The 17523-nt window shown below is 48.3% G+C and overlaps 1 protein-coding gene across 4 annotated transcripts; it reads left to right on the plus strand.

Annotated features, from left to right (window-relative positions):
* Positions 1–766: 766 nt before the first annotated feature.
* On the plus strand, positions 767–14807 carry kremen2 (kringle containing transmembrane protein 2). 4 transcript variants are annotated; one of them, XM_031892758.1, is made up of 10 exons: positions 768–1088; positions 4683–4851; positions 5922–6013; positions 9065–9189; positions 9478–9631; positions 9738–10070; positions 10976–11095; positions 12296–12415; positions 12742–12805; positions 13882–14807. In XM_031892758.1, exons 1-10 carry the CDS (start codon positions 1016–1018, stop codon positions 14015–14017), a joined length of 1386 nt encoding a protein of 461 aa, XP_031748618.1. In that variant the 5' UTR covers positions 768–1015; the 3' UTR covers positions 14018–14807.
* The last annotated feature ends 2716 nt before the right edge of the window (positions 14808–17523 follow it).

The following is a 17523-nucleotide window of genomic DNA, read 5'->3' on the forward strand; positions in this document are numbered from 1 at the left end:
CCCTTCCTAGTGATGGGGTAATGGCAGATTCTGTTAATGCCTATAAGAGGGGCCTGGATGAGTTTTTGAACAATCAGAATATCCAAGGCTATTGTGATACTAATATCTACAGTTAGTATTAGTGGGTGAAGCTACAATGTTCCTGGATTTCCTTGATGGAAGGTTGATATCTCTATTGGCATGGCAAGAAGAGCGTGGCTACACAGGCAACAGGACCTCTCATAGGAGACAGCTCTATGCAATGCTACACAGGGGAGAGGGGGGTAGTAAGTGGGTGAGGGGCCAATGTATCCAGTGCGGGGCACCTACAATGATGGGGGAGTCAATATGCGGTGATTCTGTAATCAGTGCCAACCCTCCCACTGTCATATTATTATTATTTATATAGCGCCATCAGTTTACCCAGCGCTTTACAGAAAAGACGGGTACAAAAGACAGAACAGTTAACATGTACATATAAACAACTCACAAATATGGTTTGCAGTTACATTGGATGAGGATCGGAGACACTAGGGGAGGGCCCTGCTCACAAGAGCTTACACTCTAAAAGCGAGGGCTGAGACATAAGGTCAGGGTAACTAGCCTTCCCAAGGGCTGCCAGTAGAGACAGCCTAACCAGGCAGGTAGTGGTACATGATAGGAAAAGCCAGAGACAGCTCCTCAGAGAGGAGGACGACAGCTCCCGGCAGGTAGAGAGGACAGGTAGTAACATGAGATGCCTTTAGGTTGTTCGTCTCCTCCCAGAAATGATAAACCTGCGAGACACACAGACAGAGATGAGACTGCAGCGAGCTCAGCCTGTCTGGCAGGACACATTGCTGTCTGTCTCTTGCTCTCAGGGTCCCGCCACTCTCTACCAGTCCCAGGAGGCACGGCTCTGGGGGGCGGGGGGGGTCCCTTTGGGGCCACTGAAGGTCTGGCAAACTGATTGCAAGCTCTTCATTCACGCGAGGATTTGATTCTTTCCTGGGGAGAATGTTTTCCTGCCCCTAGGGGGGTTTGTGACTCCCCCACAATGTTGGTGGAGATGCTGTGGCTGTTCCTGCTGAATCTTGTCCTGTACGTGAGTTCAGAGGTCACCCATCCAGGTAAGAAGGGTCCGAGGGCGCTGGGATGGCGGGTGCAAGGGCACTGGGATTCGGGGTATATTGGGGGTTCTTAATATTGGATTTACCCATTATATATTGCACCATTGTCTACTAACTGCAAGTTTCATTAAATACAGGGTAAAGTAGCACAAAGTGGTCAGTGGCCTTTTATTGGCTGCTCTGAACTACAACTCCCAGCATCCCCTGAGAGCTGTGTGAGTATGGCGGAGCGTTCGGCTAAGTGGGGGTTAAACTTGCCCCCCCCATACTCAAAAACATACACATACATACATGCCCACTCACCTCATTCCTGCCCCAGGGTCTCCTGCTCTCACTCGGCTGCGTGTTGGGGCGGGTGGGCCTCATTCCCAGGGATCTCCTTTGAAGTGGGATCCTTGCTGGGATGCTGTGGGTCTCTTGATTCCAGGGGGTGGGGGGGGGGGGCTGAGAGCAGCTGTCTGTCCCTTTGAAGTCTTTGGCTTTGAAGTGAATGAGGGGAAGGAGTTGGGGGCGTCTGTACTCTGCACAGAAGGAGCTGATCTGGGTGCAGGGACCAGAGGGTGCTGGCAGGAGGGACGGCAAGCTGGGGCCCCCCCCCATAAGGATGTAAGGAAGATGGGCAGACTCATCTCTTCTTAGGGAAGGGGCTGCAATGGTAACACTGGATATCAGGGGTGTCCGACAACCACAGGCTGGCACGGAATGCTGGGAGTTTGGGTTCCGTAACAGCAGGAGGGCCCCCGGTTGGATTATAAAGACACAGGGAATACCTCTGACAGTTCTTAGGGCTGCCCCCAGGCTTTTATATATATATTCTATATGACATTTCATAGTAAGGGAATCGCCGGTGGCAAAACATACACGGCTAATTTTTGCTCCTGTTTGGCAGAAAAATCCGGCAATGGCAAAACACGGAAAGTCGCTGCGAATCCTGATGCAAAATTTCCATTCATTCCTATGGGGTGCATGGGGGGGGGGAAGTACTGCTTGTAGAAAATGATGGCTAATTTATTTTTGAGAGACCCACGGGTACAGGCCATTTCCATAATAATGAAAGAAGGGGGATTCTGAGCATTTAGTTGCCCCCCAGCTGAGCTGGAAAATGCTTGAACAACAAAACCCTTGGAATTGCCCTGTGTTGCCAATGTTGTTAAAAGAGAAGGAAATCTGCAACCCATGGGGTCCAAATTACTGGGAAACCCCAATTAATGATATTTCTGCCCTGAGCTGGTGCACCAAGGCAAACTTACTGCCCATGGGTATTATATTGACCAGCGCAGGCTGCCATGTTTTTTTCTGCCGACTAAAGCTTGGCACAATACCGGATTTCTATTTGGTGCTGCCCTTGGCACTAGGAAATATGGCCCTGCACGTCAATAGATATCTGGGAAGAATAAAAAAAAACATGATGGCAATAAAGTACCCCATTGGGGTAACAGTCACCCTGCTATAGTTCCAGGGGTACCCAGGGCACAAATAAGCACTCACCCCAAATCCCCCCCTAACTGGCCTTCAGGCTGGGCCCCCTTAGCCCATAACAAGGTTACAGATATATAGAAACATTGGGGTAACAGTCACCCCGCTATAGTTCCAGGGGTACCCAGGGCACAAATAAGCACTCACCCCAAATCCCCCCCTAACTGGCCTTCAGGCTGGGCCCCCTTAGCCCATAACAAGGTTACAGATATATAGAAACATTGGGGTAACAGTCACCCTGCTATAGTTCCAGGGGTACCCAGGGCACAAATAAGCACTCACCCCAAATCCCCCCCTAACTGGCCTTCAGGCTGGGCCCCCTTAGCCCATAACAAGGTTACAGATATATAGAAACATTGGGGTAACAGTCACCCCGCTATAGTTCCAGGGTGGTTCCATCAGTATATTACCCAGGGATCCCATAGGGACGCTCCTGGAAGGTACAAGGTGTTTCCCCATAGACGTCTCTCCCACAATGCAGGTGTTCCCCTTAAGGTGCATCTGGTGCTGACATTGTCAGAGGAGCTATGCCATACGTTACTGTTGATTGGCAGCTGTTTTTGAGTAAATGCGCTAATCTGTCCTTTTGTTGTTGGTGGAAATTCCTGAACTCAATGACATGACGCTGTACGATGAGCGAGGGAATGTCCCTGAGGTGTTAACCCATCTGGTTTTCTCCTCTACTCAGCTCTGTAACCAGACGTTATTGGGACCTTCAGCAACATCTCTACAGGGATCATCATTAGGACTCCCAGTAGCCCCTCGGCCCCCACTTGGAAGCCTCTGGGTTGCCACCAGTCTGGTTTCAAGAAGGTTAATCCAATTGCCCCTGTCTTAGAGAAATGGAACTCTAGTTAAAAGAATGGCCCACCTAGACAGGGGTAGCAGCATTCTAGGGCCACATCTACAATCATTAGATGAGTTAGTACAGGTATGGGATCCCTTATCCGGAAACCTGTTATCCAGAAAGTTCCGAATTACGGAAAGGCCATCTCCCATAGACTCCATTATAAGCAAATAATTCTAATTTTTAGAAATGATTCCCTTTTCTCTGTAATAATAAAACAGTACCTGTACTTGATCCCAACTAAGATATAATTACCCCTTATTGGGGGCAGAACAGCCCTATTGGGTTTATTTAATGGTTAAATGATTCCCTTTTCTCTGTAATAATAAAACAGTACCTGTACTTGATCCCAACTAAGATATAATTACCCCTTATTGGGGGCAGAACAGCCCTATTGGGTTTATTTAATGGTTAAATGATTCCCTTTTCTCTGTAATAATAAAACAGTACCTGTATTTGATCCCAACTAAGATATAATTACCCCTTATTGGGGCAGAACAGCCCTATTGGGTTTATTTAATGGTTAAATGATTCCCTTTTCTCTGTAATAATATAACAGTACCTGTACTTGATCCCAACTAAGATATAATTACCCCTTATTGGGGCAGAACAGCCCTATTGGGTTTATTTCATGGTTAAATGATTCCCTTTTCTCTGTAATAATAAAACAGTACCTGTACTTGATCCCAACTAAGATATAATTACCCCTTATTGGGGCAGAACAGCCCTATTGGGTTTATTTAATGGTTAAATGATTCCCTTTTCTCTGTAATAATAAAACAGTACCTGTACTTGATCCCAACTAAGATATAATTACCCCTTATTGGGGGCAGAACAGCCCTATTGGGTTTATTTAATGGTTAAATGATTCCCTTTTCTCTGTAATAATAAAACAGTACCTGTACTTGATCCCAACTAAGATATAATTACCCCTTATTGGGGCAGAACAGCCCTATTGGGTTTATTTAATGGTTAAATGATTCCCTTTTCTCTGTAATAATAAAACAGTACCTGTACTTGATCCCAACTAAGATATAATTACCCCTTATTGGGGGCAGAACAGTCCTATTGGGTTTATTCAATATTTAAATGATTTTTAGCAGACTTAAGGTCCCGAGCATTCTGGATAACGGGTCCTATACCTGTACCCCAAAAGAGAACCAACTACTCCTTGTCAGAAGGGCATTGGGCTGGGGGTAGGGTAGCGAGGGGCTATTGTTCATGTATGATGTTCAATGATACCTACTGTTGCTTGGAAACTCTCCCCTCAGAGCTGTCGGAATGCTTCACGGTGAATGGGAGAGACTACCGGGGGACAGTGAGCCACGCCGGGCCCGAGGGGACCCCCTGCCTATACTGGAACCAGACCAATCAGCACATGTTCAACGCTCAGTCGGATTCCGACGGGGAGCTGGGGCTGGGCAACCACAATTATTGCCGGTAAAGTCTAAATCTTCTTTCCGTGTTGCATGTACTAGGTGGGCATCTTAGCTTCTGCTCAATTCCTGGCCAAAATGACAGTTAGATGAGTGAGTTACAACTCATTTTGTATTCAGTGATGCATAAAGGAAAGGCATGGGGTGGGCAGTAGGCGGGTAGAATAGGTAGTAAACTCATTTACCAGCCCACATATAACCCTTCTGTATAACGAGCTTCTCCTTTCCTATAAAGGACTGCAGCTTAGGGAAGGAATGGGTTTGTTTATACAGAGCTCATCTTCTCCATTTAAAGGAGACATATAGGATAAACTAAAATTATGAATAGTATATGGCACTGGTTTCACTTTGGTCTAAAAATGAATACGATCTAAGGCCCCTTTATTGGAGCTCAATATAGATCCTCTCAGGTCCCTGTCCATGTTTCAAACGAAGGGTGGGCGTGTCCTAACGGTCCCTGCCAGAAGCACAGTAGGAGGGGAGTAGCCAATCAGCAATGAAGTGAAGCAATGAAGCAGAGGCCCTAAGAGAGGAATATCTGCCAGGACAAGGAACTGGATGGTTTTGGCCTTTGGGGAGGAAATTCACGTGCTGCCCTTATAACTTCCTGTTTGAGGTTGTTCCTGGTTATTAGGAAATTACTCCGACAAATAGCATTTCACTAATAAAGAAACCATTGATGGGCACGTTGCCGTGTTTGGCCCACTGGCCAATGGTTGGCTCACGTTGCCATGCAGAACTGGAGGGTTTCCCAGCAGCCCCCATTGGTATCTGGCACAGCCCTGATCAATCTGCCCAGAACCCGCCCCAAACGTACCCTCCCTTTTAATATACCTCCTTCCCCTTCCTCCATGATACCAAAGCCCCTCCCCCTTGTGTCATCACTCCCCACACCACGCCGTTTTTCTCTGTCTTATAATGTATTCTAAAATGGTGGCCACCCCAGTTGGCGCCTTCGCCGGCAGCAAAATCCCTACAAGGGGGTGGGGCTGTTAATATTGGGGGGGGCTGTTAATGTATAATATATCTCATATAATAATATAATATATCTATATTTTCTCTATTCCGGGATAGAAACCCTGATGCAGACGTCCAGCCTTGGTGCTACGTGTCAGAGAATGAAGATGGAATTTACTGGAAGTACTGTGATATCCCATCATGCCACAGTAAGTGCCACCCCAAACTCACGCCCCTGTGATATCCCATCATGCCACAGTAAGTGCCACCCCAAACTCACCCCCTGTGATATCCCATAATGCCACAGTAAGTGCCACCCCAAACTCACACCCCTGTGATATCCCATCATGCCACAGTAAGTGCCACCCCAAACTCACGCCCCTGTGATATCCCATCATGCCACAGTAAGTGCCACCCCAAACTCACCCCCTGTGATATCCCATAATGCCACAGTAAGTGCCACCCCAAACTCACACCCCTGTGATATCCCATCATGCCACAGTAAGTGCCACCCCAAACTCACGCCCCTGTGATATCCCATCATGCCACAGTAAGTGCCAGCCCAAACTCACGCCCCTGTGATATCCCATCATGCCACAGTAAGTGCCACCCCAAACTCACGCCCCTGGGATATCCCATCATGCCATAGTAAGTGCTACCCCAAACTCACCCCCCTGTGATATCCCATCATGCCACAGTAAGTGCCACCCCAAACTCACGCCCCTGTGATATCCCATCATGCCACAGTAAGTGCCACCCAAACTCACACCCCTGTGATATCCCATCATGCCACAGTAAGTGCCACCCCAAACTCACGCCCCTGTGATATCCCATCATGCCACAGTAAGTGCCACCCAAACTCACACCCCTGTGATATCCCATCATGCCACAGTAAGTGCCACCCCAAACTCACGCCCCTGTGATATCCCATCATGCCACAGTAAGTGCCACCCCAAACTCACACCCCTGTGATATCCCATCATGCCACAGTAAGTGCCACCCCAAACTCACGCCCCTGTGATATCCCATCATGCCACAGTAAGTGCCACCCCAAACTCACGCCCCTGGGATATCCCATCATGCCACAGTAAGCGCTACCCCAAACTCACGCCCCTGTGATATCCCATCATGCCACAGTAAGCGCTACCCCAAACTCACGCCCCTGTGATTTCCCATCATGCCACAGTAAGTGCCACCCCAAACTCACGCCCCTGGGATATCCCATCATGCCACAGTAAGTGCTACCCCAAACTCACGCCCCTGTGATATCCCATCATGCCACAGTAAGTGCTACCCCAAACTCACGCCCCTGTGATATCCCATCATGCCACAGTAAGTGCCACCCCAAACTCACCCCCCTGGGATATCCCATCATGCCACAGTAAGTGCCACCCCAAACTCACGCCCATGTGATATCCCATCATGCCACAGTAAGTGCCACCCCAAACTCACGCCCCTGTGATATCCCATCATGCCACAGTAAGCGCTACCCCAAACTCACCCCCTGTGATATCCCATCATGCCACAGTAAGTGCCACCCCAAACTCACGCCCCTGTGATATCCCATCATGCCACAGTAAGTGCCACCCCAAACTCACGCCCATGTGATATCCCATCATGCCACAGTAAGTGCCACCCCAAACTCACGCCCCTGTGATATCCCATCATGCCACAGTAAGCGCTACCCCAAACTCACCCCCCTGTGATATCCCTTCATGCCACAGTAAGTGCCACCCCAAACTCACGCCCCTGGGATATCCCATCATGCCACAGTAAGTGCCACCCCAAACTCACCCCCCTGTGATATCCCATCATGCCACAGTAAGTGCCACCCCAAACTCACGCCCCTGGGATATCCCATCATGCCACAGTAAGTGCCACCCCAAACTCACCCCCTGTGATATCCCATCATGCCACAGTAAGTGCTACCCCAAACTCACCCCCCTGTGATATCCCATCATGCCACAGTAAGTGCCACCCAAACTCACCCCCCTGTGATATCCCATCATGCCACAGTAAGTGCCACCCCAAACTCACCCCCCTGTGATATCCCATCATGCCACAGTAAGTGCCACCCCAAACTCACCCCCTGTGATATCCCATCATGCCACAGTAAGTGCTACCCCAAACTCACCCCCTGTGATATCCCATCATGCCACAGTAAGTGCCACCCCCAAACTCACCCCCTGTGATATCCCATCATGCCACAGTAAGTGCTACCCCAAACTCACCCCCTGTGATATCCCATCATGCCACAGTAAGTGCTACCCCAAACTCACCCCCCTGTGATATCCCATCATGCCACAGTAAGTGCTACCCCAAACTCACGCCCCTGTGATATCCCATCATGCCACAGTATGTGCTACCCCAAACTCACGCCCCTGTGATATCCCATCATGCCACAGTAAGTGCTACCCCAAACTCACGCCCCTGGGATATCCCATCATGCCACAGTAAGTGCCACCCCAAAACTCACCCCCCCTGTGATATCCCATCATGCCACAGTAAGTGCCACCCCAAACTCACCCCCCTGTGATATCCCATCATGCCACAGTAAGTGCTACCCCAAACTCACCCCCTTGTGATATCCCATCATGCCACAGTAAGCGCTACCCCAAACTCACACCCCTGTGATATCCCATCATGCCACAGTAAGTGCTACCCCAAACTCACGCCCCTGTGATATCCCATCATGCCACAGTAAGCGCTACCCCAAACTCACGCCCCTGTGATATCCCATCATGCCACAGTAAGCGCTACCCCAAACTCACTCCCCTGTGATATCCCATCATGCCACAGTAAGTGCTACCCCAAACTCACACCCCTGTGATATCCCATCATGCCACAGTAAGTGCCACCCCAAACTCACTCCCCTGTGATATCCCATCATGCCACAGTAAGTGCTACCCCAAACTCACACCCCTGTGATATCCCATCATGCCACAGTAAGTGCTACCCCAAACTCACACCCCTGTGATATCCCATCATGCCACAGTAAGTGCTACCCCAAACTCACGCCCCTGTGATATCCCATCATGCCGCAGTAAGTGCCACCCCAAACTCACGCCCTGAGATATCCCATCATGCCACAGTAAGTGCCACCCCAAACTCACGCCCCTGTGATATCCCATCATGCCACAGTAAGTGCATAACTGAATTAGAGTACCATGTTGTCTCCAAAGTATGTCAAGCTAGAATTGTAGCCATGTTGTGCCGAACGGTGAATGTCCAATAACACCAGCCTTTGTCTCCTCCCTCAGTGCCTGGTTACCTCGGCTGCTTTCTAGATTTCGGCACCCCTCCTGCACTTAGTGGGGCAAGTGGAACGTCCTCCAAGCTTACTGTCCAGGCCTGCATCAGATACTGCCGCACCAAGGGCTACCAGGTACAGGACAAGCTCAAAGTGATATTCCATGGCCGACCATTGCTACCTACTGACCCCCAGTACCACTGATTATTCTATGAATGTAGAGGGGCTGCCCCATTGGCCCTAGCCATCCAGGTTGGCAAGACAATATCTGAGCCCCGGTGCTCATGATGGTGGTGGCTCCGACCGCCTTGTTACACGTTGGCCATCTGAAGTTGTACTTTTGAAAGCCAACACGATTATTTTTCATTTGTGCAATTTCTGTTTCTGTAACTTGACTTTCCACCAAACTGATTGCATTGTCAGTATGCAGGTCTGGAGGCCGGATACGCCTGTTTCTGTGGAGATCCGTCCGACGTGGGCAGCTTGCAGCCCGCCAGCGGCTCCCAGTGCGACCAGTACTGCTTTGGGAAACCCAATGAAATATGTGGAGGCGATGGGAAGATTAGCGTGTACAGCGGTGAGCTTCTATATTAATGGCCACAAGTACTGTCTTTGTATATGGCGGGGTGGGAAACCCAAAGCAGGGTATGTGCAAGAGTCATTCGTTGCTTCTTCCTCTGTAGCATGGGTCGGGGCTTGCCAAGAGAACCTCACTTCTTGCTCAGGTGTCCTCTACTCCCCTGACTTCCCTGAGGAATACGGTCCCAGCGTCTCCTGCATGTGGGATGTACTCGCTCCGGGCAGTGCCGCCATTGAGTTGCAGTTCCACATCTTCCAGGTTCCAGACCCCAAGGACGTCTTAGAAGTCAGGGATGGGACAAGCAGAACGTTGCTCATGAAGGTTCAAGGTGGACAGAAACCCCCTAGCAGCGTAATACTCCCATCTGGTCAACTCTGGTTTCACTTCCAGTCGGACCAAGAGTTTGGTGGCCCAGGCTATGCTATAACCTACAGAGGTAGGTACATTTTGAATTAGTTAAGGGTTGGGGGCGGATTGTTTTGTCGATCGGTGGGGCAACATTGAAGGCGCTTGAGCAAAATCTGTGGTTAGGGCTGAATCGTAAAGGTCCCCATAAACGGGCCGATTCTAGATGCCGATATGGGTCCCTAAGACCAATTCAGCAGCTAATTCGCCGTGTATGGGGACTACTGACGGGCCTGGCCAACCGATATCTGGCCTGAAATCGACCAGATCTCGATCGGGCAGGTTAAAAAATCTAGTCGGATCAGGGATCGCATCAGCTCGTTGATGCGCTTCCCGAACCGACTGCCCCATTGCCGCCAATATAATTCGATCCTTTGGCCCTAGGGTCAAATGATCGAATTAGCCTACACGCTCCCTGATATCGCCCACCTGTAGGTGGGGATATCAGGTGAAGAACCGCTCGCTTGGTGATCTCACCAAACGAGCGAATCTTAACGTGTATGGGGACCTTTAGATAGGGATTGAATCACTATTGTTTCTACCTCCAATGGTCGCAGGAAATATCATAATTGGTACGAGTATGGCCACCTTTAGGAGAGAGCAGGAGTATCCTAGCAGCAGAGTTTAAGGTGGATTGCGGGGGAGAGAGGTGGGAGTCTAGGAGGCCGATTTGTGGGAAATTGCAGTAATCTAAGCGGGAAAGGATAAGGGCATGGATTATTGCTTTAGCAGTGAAAGAAAGGAGCGTATCCTGGCAACAGAGGTTATATGTCTAGAAAATAAAGATGCCAATAGACAAAACTGCTTCTAGTGCAGGGGGGTTGGATATGGGGGGTTGGTGGTGACAGACCGGCATGGGCATGTATGGGTAAAACAAGACATAGAAGAGAGGAATCAAGGTTGTGCTGGATTTAAGGTAAACGTTCTCTGTCACAGGACTGCCAATCACAGTGACCAACTCCACCCCCCTCCAAGAAACATCTGAAGAACTCTCTTTGGCGTCCCCCAACAGTACATCAGAGCACCATAATACAGAACATACGTCTGCCAGTAAAGGTGAGTGCCATATTGTCATGGAGACGAGGAAGAATGCCGAAGGTACCTGCAGGAAGGAAGTCATAGGGCTACTATACGTTAAGGCGATCTTTGAAAGGGTCTATGTTCTACTCACTCACCTCTGCTCATCCTATATGAAGAAGCCTATAGTGTCCAAGGTCCAAGACTAGCAGTAAGCTTTATCCATAGACACTTCTAACTGCTCTCACACCCCCTTCTCTGTCTGTATCCTTATCCTATGAGGAGGCATCATAAAAGGGATCATATACTGTACATGTTGTTGAGGGTCCTTTGTAGTTTCCGTGTAGTTACCATGTTTTGTTGATCGGGTGGGGCGCCATTGAAAGCGCCTGAGCAAAATCTGCGGTTAGGGCTGAATCGTAAAGGTCCCCATTCGTTGGGGCTAAATGATCGAATTATATTGGCGGCAATGGGGCAGTCGGTTTGGGGACCAAATCGGTCTAAGGGACCAATATCGGCAGCTAATCGGCCCATGTATGGGCACTACCGATGGGCCTGCCCGACACGATATGTGGCCTGAAATCGGCCAGACCTTGATCGGGCAGGTTTAAAAATCTAGTCGGATCGGGGACTTCGGCTTGTAGATGCGCTTCCCGAACCGACTGCCCCATTGCCGCCAATATAATTCGATTGTTTGGCCCCAGGGCCTACACGCTCCCCGATATCGCCCACCTGTTGGTGGGGATATCGGGTGAAGATCTGCTCACTTGGCGATCTTGCCAAGCGAGCGAATCTTAACGTGTATGGGGACCTTTAGATAGGGATTGAATCACTATTGTTTCTACCTCCAATGGTCGCAGGAAATATCATAATTGGCACGTGTATGGCCACCTTTAGGAGAGAGCAGGAGTATCCTAGCAGCAGAGTTTAAGGTGGATTGCGGGGGAGAGAGGTGGGAGTCTGGGAGGCCGGTTAGTGGGAAATTGCAGTAATCTAAGCGGGAAAGGATAAGGGCATGGATTAGTGCTTTAGCAGTGAAAGAAAGGAGCGTATCCTGGCAACAGAGGTTATATTTCGAGAAAATAAAGATGCCAATAGACAAAACTGCTTCTAGTGTAGGGGGGTTGGATATGGGGGGTTGGTGGTGACAGACCGACATGGGCATGTATGGGTAAAACAAGACATAGAAGAGAGGAATCAAGGTTGTGCTGGATTTAAGGTAAACGTTCTCTGTCACAGGACTGCCAATCACAGTGACCAACTCCACCCCCCTCCAAGAAACATCTGAAGAACTCTCTTTGGCGTCCCCCAACAGTACATCAGAGCACCATAATACAGAACATACGTCTGCCAGTAAAGGTGAGTGCCATATTGTCATGGAGACGAGGAAGAATGCCGAAGGTGCCTGCAGGAAGGAAGTCATAGGGCTACTATACGTTAAGGCGATCTTTGAAAGGGTCTATGTTCTACTCACTCACCTCTGCTCATCCTATATGAAGAAGCCTATAGTGTCCAAGGTCCAAGAATAGCAGTAAGCTTTATCCATAGACACTTCTAACTGCTCTCACACCCCCTTCTCTGTCTGTATCCTTATCCTATGAGGAGGCATCATAAAAGGGATCATATACATGTTGTTGAGGGTCCTTTGTAGTTTCCGTGTAGTTACCATGTCTTTCTCTTGGCAGCCTTGCTCTTCCTGGCAGCGGCCCTGGCACTTCTAGCTCTCTGCATTGGGATTGTAATATGGAGGTAAGAATATCATAAAAGGGCAGGGCAAAATGAGGGTTGATCTGTCCAGTATCACTCATGTATTATAAGGGATAATGTACCCCCTACTGTAAATGATAAGGATATTAGCAGTCACTGAGGGGTTCTGTGCCCATATAAAGGCACAAGGCTGCAGGCTGAGTTATACAGGGAACTCTGAGTATCACTCATGTATTATAAGGGATAATGTACCCCCTACTGTAAATGATAAGGATATTAGCAGTCACTGAGGGGTTCTGTGCCCATATAAAGGCACAAGGCTGCAGGCTGAGTTATACAGGGAACTCTGAGTATCACTCATGTATTATAAGGGATAATGTACCCCCTACTGTAAATGATAAGGATATTAGCAGTCACTGAGGGGTTCTGTGCCCATATAAAGGCACAAGGCTGCAGGCTGAGTTATACAGGGAACTCTGAGTATCACTCATGTATTATAAGGGATAATGTACCCCCTACTGTAAATGATAAGGATATTAGCAGTCACTGAGGGGTTCTGTGCCCATATAAAGGCACAAGGCTGCAGGCTGAGTTATACAGGGAACTCTGAGTATCACTCATGTATTATAAGGGATAATGTACCCCCTACTGTAAATGATAAGGATATTAGCAGTCACTGAGGGGTTCTGTGCCCATATAAAGGCACAAGGCTGCAGGCTGAGTTATACAGGGAACTCTGAGTATCACTCATGTATTATAAGGGATAATGTACCCCCTACTGTAAATGATAAGGATATTAGCAGTCACTGAGGGGTTCTGTGCCCATATAAAGGCACAAGGCTGCAGGCTGAGTTATACAGGGAACTCTGAGTATCACTCATGTATTATAAGGGATAATGTACCCCCTACTGTAAATGATAAGGATATTAGCAGTCACTGTGGGGTTCTGTGCCCATATAAAGGCACAAGGCTGCAGGCTGAGTTATACAGGGAACTCTGAGTATCACTCTTGTATTATAAGGGATAATGTACCCCCTACTGAATCCTCTTGCGTATGCCCTATGTTCCTATCTCTCATGGTTTTTTCCCCATCACTGACTGTTTACTGTTGCCGTTAGGTACCCATCCTGGAGCGCCAGTATCCCTTGTGCTATGGTGCAGCCTACAACCTGCTCCATGCTATACGGACACAAGAAAGAAAGAATGGGCGACCTCACCTGTGTCAATCAGTCATCCATGAAATCACTGATATAAGGAGAATTTAGGGTAAGCGCAACAAGTTCCGTGATGCAGAGAGAGAATCAGCAATGCTGTATGGACTGAAGCTCTGCCCCATAAACACCAGCACTACCCGGTGCCATAATCTCATTCTCTGCACCGTTCCCACATCAGTCTGCAAGGCCGGGATGAAGATGAGATGGGTAAATCCACTGCAAGATACAGAACCTGTATGAGCCAAAGACACCACAGGTTCCTGCAAAGCCTGGAGTAGTAGGGAAATAAATGCTCAGCAAACATTATTATACTGATGGGACAGAGCGCAAAGCATCAGCCCAAAAGGACCGAGACACTGTATGGACTCAAACCCTGCAATGCAGAGGAGAAGGAAAGATCAATGCACTTCAGGGCTGTACGGATATACGGAGGAACATTCTCTAGGGTACAGTATTGACTAAATGCCCTTAGAACAATACACTTCAAGTAGAAAGATGGTGCAGACCAACCGTTGACTGAGAACATGGAGGGTAAAACTCTGCAGCCTACAAACTATTTATTTTATGGCAAATACCGACACGGTCAGGGCAACAAAGTGGCCAGTAGCTCGGGGAAAAAGCTCCGTACAAATCACTTGGGTTTCAAGGGATCAAGTAAAAACTCTATTGAAGTCTGAGGGAAACTCGAGGAGAATCCAATTCAAGGAGAAAATCTTTTTTTGGAATTAGATGTTTTTCTCATTGAATCTGGACAATTTTTGGAACCACGGTGGCTTTTGAGATGCCACCAACGACCAATCAGGGCACAAAAATAAAATACATGAAACAGACGTCTTGTGTTGTGTTACTGTTGCAAGTAGTGAGTTTGTATGGTTACACAGGTAACAGTCTGGTATAAAGGGGCAACTATGGCCTACCAAGGTGATGTTCTCCAATCAGAAGCCTCTCTGTATACTGAGTGCGTGGTTCCGCCTCTTCATTCATTTCGCTTCTCTCCAGCCAGTAAATGTCCATAAACAGCTATGCCCCATGTCTAAAAAATAGAAGAAATTTATCTTTAAAAGTCATCTTTTGTGCTACTTTTTGCAACAAATTCATGTAGAAGAGTCCTCTTCTGAGCACCTTTGCTATTTACATTATTTTTATTCTAGTTTTCAAGATACAAGCAGTTTTGAAACAGCTTATATAACTAATCCGAACCAACAGCGCCACCTGCTGTTCAAATTTGTTATTACTATTTCCAGTTATTTATATAGCACCGACACATTTCCACAGCACTTAGGATTCGGTTTGGTATTCGGTATCCCTCGGAATGGATTCGGGGATTCGGCCAAACCCAATAAAATGGGTTCGGTGCATCCCTAGATTATTCATCTGTCCCTGCCCCTATTACATTCACTCACACTATGGCCAATTTAGTTAGAAGCCAATTAACCCGCCTGTATGTTTTTGGAGCGTGGAAGGAAACTCGCACAGACACAGGGAGAACATAGACACTCCCTGGCTGGGATTGAACCCGGGACCCCAGCGCTGCGAGGCAGAAGTGCTACTTTGGTATTTTTGAAGTGATAAGTTCAGGGCCGGAACTAGGGGTAGGCAGAAGAGGCAGCTGCCTAGGGCGCAACGATTGAGGGGCGCCAGGCAGAAGCCTCTCCTGCCTACCCCTAGTGCTACTTTGTCATTGCCTCCGCCACTTGTCATTAGCGGCGGAGGCAATGACCGATCTAATCGCCCCGCCCCCCCCGCACCGCCTCCTGTGCTTTGGCGCGCATGCGCTGTTCGGGGGGGCGGGGAGGTGGGCGAAGTTGGCTGACCGGGTTGCCTAGGGCACCCGGTCGGCTTGGCCCGCCCCTGGATAAGTTGTTATGTTGCTCTGCTTAGAATGCTCAGAATGACCAGAAATGTGTTCATTTAGCAGTTTAGGACCTAATACAATTAGTGATGAGCACATTTTTCAGCCAGGCATGGATTCGCAGCGAATTTTCGCATTTCGCCATTGGTGAATTGTTTAGCGAAACTTACATGAAAATAAAAAAAAAGTTGTGGGTGCGTCATAAAAGGGAGTCAAAATTGGGCGGCAAAAAAAAAGATGCTGAGGACAAACATAAGACGCAGGCGACAAAAAAGTCACGCGACACGTGTTGCACGGATTTTTTGCCGTTTCGCAAATTTTCTTGTTTAGCGAATTTTATGGCAAAGCGAAACGGGACAGATTCGCTCATCACTAAATAAAATCTAAAAATGAGATAAAAATTGCAAACCTGCAGCTTTTACTAGGGATGCATCGAATTCAGGATTCGGTTCGGTATTTGGCCAGGATTTGGCCTTTTTTGGCAGGGTTTGGTTTCGGCCGAATACACGGTCCTGACTGGACCGAATTCGAAGCCTTATTAACATAAATTAGCATATGCCAATTAGCATTCGGAAGGGTTAAATGTTAGGGGGGGGGGGAATTTCGCGGTGACCTACACTTGCAGCCATTTTTAACCCTGCCTGATTAGGATTCGGTTCAGTATTCGGCCGAACCCAAAAAAGTGGGATTCGGTGCATCCCTAGTTTTAACATGTTGAGGGTTTATATTTGCTTTAAGGTGGCAGAGCACAATGTTTCTTTCGACGCTGATGAAACTGCACCCCCCACCTTGACTTGATGCACAGAAATGGGAGGCTGTATGAGAATGGGGCAGTTTAAGGTTTGCCACCTTGGGAGGCCAAATAATCAGAAATGCCCCTGCTGCCACTATGTACGTTATACCAAAGACCTGATTGGAGAAATCTCCTGAATATTACATTAACCCAAATGCCTCTGGCACAACAGGAGGCTCAGAGCCCTGGAGGGCAAAATACTGGGAACAAAACAAAACGAAAAATTTTGCAACATGTATAAGGCAGGTAGTACTGAGATAATGGGACACCATCATCACTGCGGAAGAGGAAGGCCCAACACCCCCAACTGGGGTTAATCTGTCAGCCTGAACCCGCCCAACCTGCCCAACCAGTGCATCGCTAAACTGTCTGGGTAAAGGCAAAGTTCAAGGTACCTACACAAGAGCTCTTTAACCCCATGTAGTTCTACATTCCCAACTGTACCATCCCTAATGGAACCCACGTGTAAGGCACATACACAGAAGCTGCCTGGTGGGGGTCACATGTCTCTATGGAGATCACATGCAGCTCCGCGGTACAGGCACTTTCAGCTGATGTTCCATCCCCTGACCAATAGAATCCCAATGCCGCCATTTTCCAGTTCTTGGTGAGTTGGGTGATGAGCAGAGACCAGAACAGGTTGCTAAAGGCCTGTGGAGTTTGGGGTCTTCTTTAATAATCAGTGCCTCACATTGTGGTTCCTAAGACCATCGGAAATATGTGTTTTCCGATGGTCTTAGGCGACCCCTGTGAAAGGGTCGTTCCACCCCCAAAGGGGTCCCGACCCACAGGTTGAGAACCCCTGCCTTACAGGTACCTGTAGTCTATCTTTCCTTTATATTTATATATACCAGGGGGTCACATATTATTTATCATGAAGTGATTTAAAAAGACACTGTAT

Source organism: Xenopus tropicalis, chromosome 9 (genome assembly GCF_000004195.4).
Source record: "Xenopus tropicalis strain Nigerian chromosome 9, UCB_Xtro_10.0, whole genome shotgun sequence".
Lineage (NCBI taxonomy): Eukaryota > Metazoa > Chordata > Amphibia > Anura > Pipidae > Xenopus > Xenopus tropicalis.

Excerpts from the sequence above, each read along its gene's own strand:
- kremen2 (XM_031892758.1), top strand. The coding sequence starts at position 1,016 with ATGTTGGTGGAGATGCTGTGGCTGTTCCTGCTGAATCTTGTCCTGTAC. Across the intron at positions 6,014-9,064 it reads TGATATCCCATCATGCCACA|TGCCTGGTTACCTCGGCTGC; the intron begins GTAAGTGCCACC and ends CTCCTCCCTCAG. Across the intron at positions 10,071-10,975 it reads CTATGCTATAACCTACAGAG|GACTGCCAATCACAGTGACC; the intron begins GTAGGTACATTT and ends TCTCTGTCACAG.